This window comes from Triticum dicoccoides, chromosome 6A (assembly GCF_002162155.2).
Source record: "Triticum dicoccoides isolate Atlit2015 ecotype Zavitan chromosome 6A, WEW_v2.0, whole genome shotgun sequence".
NCBI classification, from domain to species: domain Eukaryota; kingdom Viridiplantae; phylum Streptophyta; class Magnoliopsida; order Poales; family Poaceae; genus Triticum; species Triticum dicoccoides.
In genome coordinates, this window is record NC_041390.1 from 63,519,814 (window position 1) to 63,533,282 (window position 13,469).

The window sequence follows — 13,469 nt, forward strand, 5'->3', positions numbered from 1 at the left end:
CCCCCGCGTTCCCGATCCGCCTCCCCCTTTCGAGATCTCATCCGCTGAACTGGAATCGCTGCGCTTTTGCGCCCGGAACCGTTGCCGGAACGTCCCTGCGGCGTTCTCAGCTGCTGCTGATGGTCTCTCGCCGTGCTCTTGGCCCCAGTACTGAACGCGAGATCGCTTTGTTTCGATGCATGCAGAGTGGACGCTCTACGAGCAGGTGGCGGTGGCTGCCATGGACTGCCAGCGTCTTGATGTCGCAAAGGTGAGGTGCTCTGGTTACGCAGTCACTTTTTCGTTTATGACCATCTCTGGTCCGGTTCTATTCTCTGATTTCGATGCAATTTGACTTTGCCCGCCGAGAATGAAAAATTCAGTTTATCTTGGGTATGGCTACCATTATCTATTGATCAAATCGCCTCGTTTCATGGTTCTGCAGGATTGTATTGGAATCCTCTCCAAGCAGTTTCCTGGCAGCGCTCGTGTTGGTAAGTTTGTTTGGCCCATACAAAGGCAGTTTGCAGATCTAGTTACACTTGGGAAACTTTATGAGCAGAATCATCCAAAAGGGGTTGGTGACAAGCAAGAAACATGTGGTGGAGCCAAGCTAATCCTTTCCAAAATGGGTTTAATGTTTTTCAAATGGGGAAAGGGTTTGTTCAAAAGATTGGACTAAAGTCTGACATGAAACTTCAAAATTATCATGCCAGTTCCGTAAATCTATGCAAGGCTGTGATTGTTTTTAAGACAGCTCACGTTGTCAATAGTCTGAGAAGTGAACTATAATGCGAACGGCGAAGACTATTACTTAAAAATAAATGAAATATGCATAATTGCTCACCATATAATGATATCAACTATTATTGGCTTGGTGAGTTGATTTCTCTGAACAAATATACCTGCACAGTACTTTAGTATATCAAGCCAAATGATGTTGTGGTACACGCCCTTGGAATATACATAGATGTTGATCTTAGGTATTCTACAGGCCAGGGATTGTCTGGTCTAAGAGCATTACTAGTAGAACCCTCAAACCCTCAAACCCTCACCAGCGTTTTAAGGGTCCAAAAATGATCTTTTTGTGCACTTTTACGGGTTGAAAAACAGGGGCAAAGATTAGAACCCTCAAACCCAACCCTTATAACGGAATATTCCCCATGAACGACGTTGTCGTTGCACGCGTGAGGTCGATGGGGCGGCCGCCGGCGAGGGAGCGACTAGCAGCGGCGGTCGCGGGCGTGGACGCGGGAGTTGGGAGGATTTTTCCCTCCCACGCGAGTATAACCGCCAAATGAGGGTTGGGGTAGGTTTTGCTCCCCAACCCTTACTTTTGAGGATTGGGAGAGGGTTTGAGGGTTGGACCTTTAAAATTTTTTGAGGGTTTGAGGGTTAAGGGGTTCTAGTCTACGGCTTTTTTTCGACGAAAACTGTAAAAAAAGAAGTTATTTTTAAGGGTTTGAGGGTTTGAGGGCTCTACTAGTAATCCTCTAAAGTAGGAGGGCAAGGTGTTGCTTGAGGGTGAAGGTGTAATACATGGACATTTTTGTTAACTAAGAACCAGTTATGGGTTACCTAAATCCTGGTGTACACAAAAGCGATGTAAACACCTAAGTTTGGAACACATTTTTTTTATTCAAGTATACCAGAATTGATATCTGTCGAGTCATATAATGCTGGTTATTATGGCCATCTTTCTGTAAATTCTGAACACACTTGCTCTAAAATGCAGGCCGGCTAGAAGCCCTGCTGTTTGAGGCAAAGGGTGATTGGGCTGAAGCTGAAAGAGCTTATGCACTTATCCTGGAAACCAACCCATTTGATCAGGTAAAAATTTGATATGCAGGAGGAATTTGATTTTCTTTGCTTTCTAGAACCATTCAAATGCTAAGGATGATACCTTAGTACGGTGTCATTTTACACAAAATATCCTCCTTGTTTGGTTGTCAGATTGTCCACAAGAGAAAAATTGCTATTGCAAAAGCACAAGGTGACATGTCTTTAGCAGTTGATTATTTGAACAAGTATTTGGAATTGTAAGTATGCATCCACTTCTTTTATGGACCAGTTACTGCCTCCTATATTTTTCTTATTAGAACATATTAAGTTATTAACCCTTTCCCTGTGTTAGATTCATGGCGGATCATGATGCATGGAGAGAGCTTGCTGAAATTTATGTTTCCTTACAAATGTGAGATGTTCAATCTTGATTGATTCAACATAATATGGTCAGATGTGAAAATACTAACTTATATGATGATTTTTTTTGCCAGGTACAAACAAGCCGCCTTTTGTTACGAGGAACTAATATTGGCTCAACCAACCATTCCACTTTATCATCTAGCTTATGCTGAGGTAAGTGGACCAAACACAGCCTTTCGTGGAAATAAATAGAAAAGTTAGAATTATCTGTTATGAAATTTGTCATTATTCTGTTGATGATTTACTGATGGTCCCTTTCTTCCAATGGTAAATGATGAATGGTCGAATACCACATGAGACGACAATAACTATCAAAGATCCAATTAAAATGAAGCACGCCAATTCAACATTGAAGTTAACAAAAACGTTACAAAATAATTATGTATAGTGATATAATGAGCAAGATTTACGAGTCGACGAGTTGTTCCGAGGTTGAGACTGGTAGGCTAAGCGTAACTAATCGACACTAGTCGACACTGAAGTTGCGACTCATAGACTAGTTGACACTGAAGTGTAGTCGGCCATGGAGTTGAGACTCATAGACTAGTCCATAGACTAGTCTTGACTAGTCCTTGGACTCATAATCCATAATGAGGCATAAGATTAAAAATAGCAAGTGTATTAAGTTTTATAAGTTGTGTTTCTCAAGATAATGATCCATGTGAGAGATGAATTGAAATGAAAAAATGACACCCATCTTTATAAAACCTCTCAGGCATAGATGCATAAGTGATGAAGTATTTTGACACCGACTTATAGGCTATCATAATATGCAATGAATCAACATGATTTGATGAGTGATTCAACTGTGTATATTTTCTACCAATTGAGGTCCCACATCTAGTTGTGATCAGCCATGAAAATCGATTTTAGTAATTTAAAGACAAAGACTGGCTTTCATTGAAGCTGTCATCTTAAAGGAGTTTTGTTGGGTATTTATTCAAGTTAGCAGTTTCTTTCTGTTTATTTTAGAAGTCATGTTGTACTAGGCGGACGGGGCATGACATAGGCTGATAAGCAGATATGTGTCTTTAGGGTGGGAAACTGTAGGAGCTTATTCTTGTGGGGTCTGCAAGAAACGGAAGTTGCATGGTTTTATCTTACTGGTTTTGTGTGGTAGGTGGGAGAGGGCATGCTGAGCCCAGAAGTAGAGTTTATTTGACGTGCATATATGGCAATACGATGATCAGTGCTATTTATTTGTTTAATAGTCCTTCTGGTGGGATGCAAAATCGCCCAACGTTTCTGATTCATATAAATGACTAAGTCAAGCCAATGCCATGTCCTGATTCTGCCGAAGGCGCAGTTGATTTCATGCAATGCGAGTGCACAGCTTATCCTTGCTGAGTGTCGCCTCTTCTTTTATGTTGAAGGTTTTGTACACACTGGGTGGTTTGGAAAACCTTCAAACCGCTAAAAAGTACTACGCGTCGACTATCCAGTTAACTGGGGGCAAGAACACGAGAGCTCTCTTTGGCGTGTGCCTGGTAAGACGGACGGACATCTTGGAAGGGTCCCAGTTGCCTTTATATTTTATTTATTTATTTATCCACAGTAGTGATCCTTGATGCATATACATCCTTGATCCCCACAGTGCAGCGCAGCAATTAGCCAGCTGACCAAAGGGAGGAACAAGGAGGAGGAGAGCTCGGAGCTGCAGAGCCTGGCCGCAGAGGCACTGATGAAGGATTACAAGCGGCGCGCGCCGTCCATGGAGGCGCTTGTCGCGGGCATGCTGAAGAACATGAAGCTCTCCTGATCTGACCCTTGTTGGCTCACAAGGGCTTTAGCTTTAGCTAGCTGAGCGAGCGAGCACTAGTGCCTCACGCATGCGGTGGGCTCTGCTTTGGAGATGGCAGATCCTTCCAGCAGCATTGTAAAACTTTATTTAAGAAAGATCCTTCCTTGTTTCCATATATGTCGTTTTTTTTTGATTGTTTTTGTTGCCATAGAGCAATAAGGAAAACAACACTGTACCATTGTAGTTTTGAATATAGACGAAAGTTTTGATCTGTAATAGATGAGTACGTTAAATCTCTAAATGGATCACCTTTTCTTCTTCTTTAGATAGACGTTCAAGCCGTTCATGTATACACCTCTGTTCCTAAATAGTTTTGATCCACTATCTATTTCTTTCATGTGGCTAAATACTACTAGTACATCTGTTTCTAAATGTAAGACGTGTTGACAGTTTAATTTGCAGATCATAGCTTACCTTCTCAACTTTCCAGCACAAGAAGTGTCTACAATGGGTATTCACAGTCTTCATGAGATGGTGGCGGTATGTTCCTGGTATCTCCGGTGGGAAAGGAGAAAACTCGTGCATAAGGAGCCGGTCCAAGATGCAAGGAGAATTGCGCAGTCAGTTTGGGCTCTTGCATGGAATTTTATCATTGCATGTGATGCAAAGGCATCGATGAAGAGAGGAGGATGGTGCAAACCACCAAATGGCCTTTGACATTTGACATGCTGAACGGGCCTATGGGAACAGTAATCAGAGACGATATGGGCCATATGACTGTCGCTGGAAACAAACTGGTTGGTTCATGTTATGATGTTCTGATGGCGGAAGCGATGGCTCTCAAGTTTGGTCTCTAGATTTGCATTGACAGCGGGCTGTAACAAAATTGTGGTCAACTCTGACAATCTGGAACTCACAGAGACTATGAAAAATGGAGGCCATTTTGCTGGGAATGCGACAACCATTATTGATGACTGCTATCATCTGGCATGCGAGTTCCGCTATATTACTTTCGGGTTTTGCCCAAGAGAAGCGAATACTGTGGCTCATGAATTAACTAAGCTACCTAGATTTTCTTTTTGTAACGAGTGGTTTGAAGATGCTTCAATTGAGCTACTTCCTCTGTTGATGAAGGATGTAAACTTGATTACGAGTTAATAAAGAGGAGGTAAAGTTATAAAATAATAATAATTAAACTGCCAAAACATATTGCATTCAGGAACAGAGGCAACAGTTATGATCAACTATATATTTCCCCCAGAAATTGATGGAGAGACGTTTGCACAAATTCTCCAGCTACTTGGTCATTGTTTCATCTGCTTGCTCAACTCTTCTTCCTCTATGTTGACACGAGTCGAGCCCGCTGGTTTTATCTGACATTACCCTTTATCGCTTTATCGTTAGGTGACCAACCTACAAACCCCAATTTGATCTACCTCCACAACATTTCCACGTATCCTAACCTATTTCTTCCATCTTATTTGACTTCTATGCTGCTGCAACATATTTTGTTTTTTCTCTCTTTTTTTGAGAAGGAGGTTGAAACTTCCGGCCTTTGCATCATTGTGATGCACACATCCAATTTTATTAAAGCTGACGCAATCACTCAAGACTAGCACGTCAACAAGAAGGCAACACCTTCAACAAGATAAGGACATAAGTGGGCCTATTTGTTTAATTACGACTTTAGCACGCACACAGATCAGTGAGATGATGGCACACTACGGCTAGCAATCGACAGCACGTACTGCAGAGTCAGGTCATGCACATTGCTCGATTGTGTTCTTCTTAGCAAATCTTGACAATGTACTAGGAGGATTAATCACCTCAAACATCAACAGCCTTCCGCGTATCCTTTTTTTTTTTTGCTTTCAGGAATACGCCCGTCATTGCTATGAGGATGATGGTGTGTATGTATATTTTTCAGATACACCTGCAGGTGTTTTATTGAACATACGCCGTTCAGCACACACAAAAAAGATCCACCATCCTTTTCTTCTTTCAGTTGTCATACAGTACAAAATTGCTTCATTGTTGATTAGATGCTATGTCATATCGTCTGAAAACAATGTCTCTTTCATGATTTCAACATGCCAATGTGGTGTGGTCGATGCCAAACTAGTGCTCCGTTTGTGTTTCTTAAGATGCTTTGTAACGCACGGATACTTTGCTAGTACATGCATACATACATACATACATACTCCCTCCGTATATAAGATTTGATCAAAGTCAAATTTTTAAATGTTTGACCAACTTTATAGAAAAAAATATCAACATCTAAAATACTAAAGCTATATGGTATGGAAATTAATTCCATGATGCATCTAACAATACTGATTTCATATTATGAATCTTGATATTTTTTTTATAAACTTAGTCAAAGTAAACAAAAGTTGACTTTGACAAAATCTTATATGCAGACTAAAAAGAAACGGAGGGAGTACATACATACATAGTACATATTGACGGGCATACACGCCGTGTGAAAATATGTATTTGCACATCTTTAAAATTAAAATTTGGCTAAAAAAAAGAAAAGAGCATGGAAAGAGTCATGGCCAAGAAAAGAGAGAGGAGGGGAGCGGAAGCCGGGAAGACTGAGCGGAGGAGCGACTGGTAGCTAATTTGGGCGCGTGAAGCTCTCCCGGCCTCTCACCGTCGTCCACCCCCCGTACGTGGTGCAGCTAGCATGTGTATATGTATCTATATATATAAAGCCCACCTCCTTCATCCTCACAACGCAATACAATCTCTTCTCTCCTCCTGCCAGCTTACAAGCCAACCAACGCAGCGCAATGGCGGCGGTGCAGCAGTACACGGTGGCGCTCTTCCTCGCCGTCGCCGTCGCCCTCGTGGCGGGGCCGGCCGTCTCCTACGCCGCCTACGCCCCCGGCGCCCCGGCCACCCCCGCCGCCCCAGGGACCCAGCCCAAGGCGACGACTCCGGAGCAGAAGCTGATGGAGGATATCAACAACGGCTTCAAGGCGGCCGTGGCGGCCGCAGCCGCCGTCCCTCCGGCCGACAAGTACAAGACGTTCGAGGCCACCTTCAGCGCGGCCTCTAACAAGGCTTTCGCAGATGTCCTCAAGGCCGCCGCCTCCGGCCAGATGCCCGCCCAGTCAGCCTCCATGGCATCACTCTCCAAGAGCCTCGAAGCCTCCTACAAGCTCGCCTACGACAAAGCCCAGGGCGCCACCCCCGAGACCAAGTACGACACCTACGTCGCCAGTCTCACCGAGTCGCTCCGCGTCATCTCCGGCGCCTTCGAGGTCCACTCCGTCAAGCCCGCCGCCGAGGAGGTCAAGGGGATCCCCGCCCCCCAGCTCAAGACCATCGACCAGATCGACGCCGCCTACAGGACCGCCGCCACCGCCGCCGACGCTGCCCCGGTCAACGACAAGTTCACCGTCTTCGAGTCCGCCTTCAACAAGGCCATCAAGGAGACCACGGGCGGCGCATACGATAACTACAAGTTCGTCCCCGCCCTTGAGTCCGCCGTCAAGCAGGCCTACGCCGCCACCGTCGCCTCCGTGCCCGAGGTAAAGTACGCCGTCTTTCAGGCCGCCCTGAGCAAGGCCATCAATGCCATGGTTGAAGCCGAGAAGGATGCCGGCGCCGCCACTGCCGGTGGCTACAAAGCCTGAGCTCGCCAACAACACACGTCCATCACGCACACATACTATGCTGTGTATGTATGTAGTACGTACGTGTGTGGCCTTGGCGGCCAGGGATTTTCCTGATGCTTCCTTCTTGGTTTTCGTTTCATGCATGCAGCCGCGATCGACCGTGTGTGCATGTGCCTGTAATAATAACAAAATCTTTGTAATCTTTTTCTATGAATTTGTAATCCCCATGACAAGCGGGATCAAATCGGCTATTGTATAGGGCAGTGATCTGCGCCGGTGCGCCGGTCCAACTGTTAGGCGGGTCGTATCTGAAACGTTACTTTGTCTTTTGCACACCGTCAAATCAGCCTTTGAATCTTTTTTTTCTCAATAGAAAATCGTGTCCAATTCAAAACAACTATTTCATGCCGGACACCCCGCCATGGACTCTCCGAGGGCTGACCTTGAAGCATCACCAGCTCGCCGCCGGTCGCCGGTCGCCGTCCTTGCTGCCGGCCGCCGTCCATCTTAGTCGTCGCCGTCGTAGCACCGCCATGCCGTGGCTGCAGCTCCTGGTGTCGCCGGGAGCCACCATGCCATGGTTGAAGCTTTTTCACACAACGGTTGAAGCTTTTTTCATGTACAGTTCCTGCTTTTGCGCTTGCGTCATGGCTGGTCCCAAATTCCATCACCTTTGATGGGTTAGTAGCAAAAACAAAAGACGGTGGTAACAAAATACAAAGACCATTGTAGTAAAACTTAAAGTGGTTCCAGCAAAAATAAGATGGATCCAACAAAAATTCAAAAACAGGGTGGTAGCAAAAACTAAGACGGCAGAAGCAAATTTCAAAGACTATGGTAACAAAAGGCTAGAGTGGTTCCAGCAAAAAGATGGATCTAACTAAGCAAAAAATATCAAAAGACGGACTTCAACGGTAGTAGCAAAAAACAAAATGATGATAGCAATGTTTTGGACTGGTTGCAGCAGAAGGCACTCAAACAAGGTGGATCCTAGCAAAAAATACAGCTGATTCCAGCAAAACAAGAAGCCAGATGGAGCAAAAAATACCACCGATTGAAGCTCCCGCTGACACCGATTCCAGCATCTCGTCCGCTCGTGCACAACATAGTCGCCGTTCCCGCACGGGTGGAGCACGACGACGCTCGCCGGAGCGGCATGGCGACAGGTCGAGGGCGAGGCGCTCGTCGGAGCAGCGTGGGGGCAGGTCAAAAGGCTGGAGAAATGTGGAGGTAGGTAGATGCAGCCCCTCGTCAGAGCAGCACGGGGGCAGGTGGAGGCGAGGAGGTCGCCGGAGCAGCCCAGGGCGACGTGGATGCGTCCGCTCGCCGGAAATGCGCAGGGCAGATGGAGGCGGACGTCGGCGGAGCAGAGCAGGTCCTGTTTGATTTCAGAAAAAAATGAGTGAAAGGGATAAGGGAGGACAAAGATGGATGCGGTTTGCAGGACCCATAAATGACGCGTGGGGAGTGGACGTGGCTGGCTCATAGGATCCAACGTGGCGCATGAGCCGGCCGAACACCGAACATGAATGTTTTCCAAGGGATAAGGGAGGACAAAGATGGATGCGGTTTGCAGGACCCATAAATGACGCGTGGGGAGTGGACGTGGCTGGCTCATAGGATCCAACGTGGCGCATGAGCCGGCCGAAAGTTCGACCGGCGCACCGAACATGAACGTTTTCCTATTGTATATCTATATCTATCGCTGGCTCGAGTTTCTCTTGATTAACTCATGGAAATCAAGATTGCCTTTTATATCAGTATTTTCTTAGAAGATCCTTTTTATATTAGTATCAGGATTATTCCTTGTTTGGTCTTTCCCCCTCCCCTCCCGCGTCCCACGCGCGTCCGGGAGGCAACCCTAGCGCCGCCGCCGCCACCTCCCTCCCTCTCTCCCTCCTCCCTCGCCGCCGCCAGGGGCACGAGCGGGCGAAGCCCGGTCATCACCGGCGGCGACGTTGTGTGGGAGCTGCGGCGCGGGTCGGATCTCGCCGGCTGGGATGTTGCGCTCGATGCCAGGCGTAGCGGCGCTCTGGAGTGGGCCAGCGATGGTGGCGTGGCGTCGGGCGGCATGGTGGTGGTGCAGGTCGGCGGGTGGCATCGACAGCGACTGCCTCGCAGCAGCGCCTCGGCGCCACGTCTGGCGCTGCGGGTCACGGGCGGCCCCTCTCGCCGTGGATCTCGGGTGGAGGGGCGGCACAACAGTGGTGGAGATGGGCGGCCCCGGCTGGACGACGGCGCTCAGCGCAGGAGGGCCTCCCTGGTGACCTCTCATGGCTGCGGCCTCAGCGGTTCCGTGCTCCCTCCCACTAGTAAAAATATGGCTTTGGCCCAGGCCTGAAAAGCCCATTAATCCCGGTTCACTCACGAACCGAGACCAATGGGTGCATCGGTCCCGGTTCGCGAGGCCAGGGCGCCGGCCAGGCCTCGTGGGCCATTGACCCCGATTCATCTGACCCCTTTGGTCCCGGTTCCAGACACGAACCGGGACCAATGGGCCTTTGCTCCTGGCCCACAACCACTGGTCCCGGTTGGTGGCTGGAACCGGGACCAAATGTGGTCCTTTAGTCCCAGTTCTAGCCACCAACCGGGACTACAGAGTGGCCTATATATACCCCCGCCCTTGCGCGCGAGCAAAGCCATCGCTCTGTTTTTTTTGCCCGGCCGTGGGAGAGCTTTGTGGTACTCTAGCTCACCTCCTATGCACATGAGGTGTTCGATCAAATGACCGAGCCACACTTAAGATTTCTCCTCTTGAAGCTCCTTGTCCAAACTCCATTTTCCTCAAGATTTGTCTAGGTTTGGCGGTCCGTCCTGTTCCATCCCCGTCCTCCCCGCCGTCGATCGCTCGCGCCGGTCTCGCCTCTGGCACCACCGTGGTGAGCCTCTTGTTCTTATCTTCTTTCTAAAAGAAAAAAGTTCTTACTGGTATGATTTAGATAGATACTTGTATAATTTTCTTACTTTTATTATTGTTTGTTATTATATAGTGTGATGGTTTTGGTATTCGCCTCCGTTGGCGCTCATCCTGTCTATGATTCAGATGTGGTATATATTGTCTTTGATAACTATTTGTTTCATTTAGTGTTGATGACAATTATGCCGACCAACGTGACATAGATTTTTTTATCTAGGAGGTATGTGAACCGAAAATTCCAATCGACCCTATTGTCGAGAGGTTAAATTTAGATAAGAGGAAAACAATTACTTGAAGAAAAAAATTGAAAAAAATTGAGGAGGAGGAGATGATATTGGAGTTGCATGTTGCGGATGTCGTCGATGATCACAAGATCAAGATGGAGGCAATGCGCTTGAAGATTAGAAAGATTAGAAAACATGCTATTCACACCGAGGCTTGGTATCATTATGTCGTTGGATCAATTGTTACCTTAGTTGCGATTATGATCGCATTTGTTGTTGCATAGAAATGGTTTACATAGTTTCAATGTATGGTTTAATTAGATGCTCTGAAGAGCTATATGTTGTTCAATGAGAACTACGTATGTACTTTGGTTTCAATGTGATGATGAACTTCTATTAATTTGGTCACTTCTGTATTCATGTTGTTCTGTAATGGTTTTTGACACACTTAATTATATATAATGCACGCAGATGAACCGACAATGGATGTACGACAACAGACGCACCTCATAGTACATTAAGGGCGTGCATAATTTTCTCGAAGTGGCCGAGGCAAACAAGCATAATGGTTTTATGTGTTGTCCATGCCCTATATGTGGGAATACGAAGTCTTACTCTGACCGGAAAATCCTTCACACCCACCTGCTTCATAAGGGTTTCATGCCACACTATAATGTTTGGACCAAGCACGGAGAAAGAGGGGTTATGATGAAAGACAACGAAGAAGAATAGGATGATGACAACTACGTGCCCCCTGAATATGGTGATGCTGCAACGAGGGAAGCTGAAGATCAAGAGGAACCAAACGATGTGCTCGATGATGATCTTTGCCGGGTCATTGTTGATGCAAAGAGACAATGAGAAAGTGAAAAGGAGAAGTTGAAGTTTGATCGCATGTTAGAGGATCACAAAAAGGGTTACACCCCAATTGTAAAGATGGCAACACAAAGCTTGGTATCACACTGGAATTGCTGCAGTGGAAGACAGAGAATGGTGTACCTGACAAATGATTTGAGAAGCTACTGAAAATATTGAAGAAGAAGCTTCCAAAGGATAACGAATTGCCCGACAATACGTACGAAGCAAAGAAAGTTGTGTGCCCTCTAGGACGGGAGGTGCAGAAGATACATGCATGCCCTAATGACTGCATCCTCTACCACGGTGTGTACGAGGATTTGAACGCATGCCTGGTATGTGGTGCATTGCGGTATAAGATCAGATGAGATGACCCTGGTGATGTTGACGACGAGCGCCCTAGGAAGAGGGTTCCTGCCAAGGTGATGTGGTATGCTCCTATAATACCACGGTTGAAACGTCTGTTCAGAAACAAAGAGCATGCCAAGTTGATGCGATGGCACAAAGAGGATAGTAAGAAAGATGGGAAGTTGAGAGCACCTGCCGATGGGTGGCATGCAATGGGGAAAAATCGAGAGAAAGTGGGGGGGGGGACTTTGCAGGTGGCGCAAGGAACGTATGGTTTGGTTTAAGCGTGGATGGCATTAATCCTTTTGGGGAGCAGAGCAGCAATCATAGCACTTGGTCCATGACTCTATGTATCGATAACCTTCATCCTTGGTTGTGCATGAAGCGGAAGTTCATTATGATGCCAGTTCTCATCCAAGGCCCTAAGCAACCTGGCAACGACATGAATGTGTACCTAAGGCCATTAGTTGAAGAACTTTTACAGCTGTGGAATGGAAACAGTGTACGTGTGTGTGATGATCACAAACATCAGGAATTTGACCTACATGCGTTGTTGTTTGTAACCATCAATTATTGCCCTCTCTCAGTAACCTTTCAGGACACACAAACAAGGGATACCACGCATGCACACACTATTTAGATGACACCGAAAGTATATATTTGGACAAATGCACGAAGAATATGTACCTGGGGCATCATCGATTTCTTTCGACCAACCATCAATGTCGAAAGGCAAGCATTTCAAAGGCGAGGCAGATCACCGGAAGAAGCTCGCCGTCCGTACTGGTGATCACATACTTGCTATGGTCAATTATTTACAAGTAATATTTGCAAAGGGTCCCGACGGACTATCTGTTCCGAATGACGCTGAGGGACGCGCACCCATGTGGAAGAACAAATCTATATTTTGGGACCTACCCTACTGGAAAGACCTAGAGGTCCGCTCTGCAATCGACGTGATGCACGTGACAAAGAATCTTTGTGTGAACCTGCTGTTGGTGTCAAAACCGGCAGATCTCGGGTAGGGGGTCCCAAAGTGTGCGTCTAAGGTCGAAGGTAACAGGAGACAGGGGACACGATGTTTACCCAGGTTCGGGCCCTCTCTATGGAGGTAATACCCTACTTCCTGCTTGATTGATCTTGATGAATATGAGTATTACAAGAGTTGATCTACCACGAGATCGTAATGGCTAAAACCTTAAAAGTCTAGCCTATATGATTATGATTGCCTCTAAGGACTAAACCCTCCGGTTTATATAGACACCGGAGGGGACTAGGGCTGTACAAAGTTGGTTACAGAGAAAGGAATCTTCATATCCGAATGCCAAGCTTGCCATCCACGCCAAGGAGAGTCCCATCTCGACACGAGTGAGAGTCTTCGGTCTTGTATCTTCACAGCCCATCAGTCCAGCCCATGTCCAATAGGACGGATGCCCGAGGACCCCTTAGTCCAGGACTCCCTCAGTAGCCCCTGAACCAGGCTTGAATGACGAGGTGTCCGGCGCGCAGATTGTCTTCGGCATTGCAAGGTGGGTTCCTCCTCCGAATACTCCAAAACAACCTTCGAACATAAA

The 13,469-nt window shown here is 46.7% G+C and overlaps 2 protein-coding genes across 2 annotated transcripts in view; both read left to right on the forward strand.

Annotated features, from left to right (window-relative positions):
* LOC119314937 (ER membrane protein complex subunit 2-A-like) overlaps positions 1 to 4,250 on the forward strand; it is a 4,889-nt gene extending 639 nt beyond the window's left edge. Inside the window, exons 2-9 of the mRNA XM_037589619.1 lie at positions 163 to 250; positions 425 to 473; positions 1,715 to 1,809; positions 1,933 to 2,018; positions 2,114 to 2,173; positions 2,256 to 2,337; positions 3,558 to 3,671; positions 3,779 to 4,250. Coding sequence (XP_037445516.1) covers positions 163 to 250; positions 425 to 473; positions 1,715 to 1,809; positions 1,933 to 2,018; positions 2,114 to 2,173; positions 2,256 to 2,337; positions 3,558 to 3,671; positions 3,779 to 3,943 — 739 coding nt within the window. The 3' untranslated portion in view covers positions 3,944 to 4,250. The remainder of the gene's footprint in view (positions 1 to 162; positions 251 to 424; positions 474 to 1,714; positions 1,810 to 1,932; positions 2,019 to 2,113; positions 2,174 to 2,255; positions 2,338 to 3,557; positions 3,672 to 3,778) is intronic.
* A 2,562-nt stretch (positions 4,251 to 6,812) lies between these two features.
* LOC119318783 (pollen allergen Phl p 5.0101-like) lies at positions 6,813 to 7,894 on the forward strand. The gene has a single exon (XM_037593373.1). The coding sequence runs from the start codon at positions 6,883 to 6,885 to the stop codon at positions 7,567 to 7,569; it is 687 nt and encodes a 228-aa protein (XP_037449270.1). The 5' UTR covers positions 6,813 to 6,882; the 3' UTR covers positions 7,570 to 7,894.
* Positions 7,895 to 13,469: the final 5,575 nt, after the last annotated feature.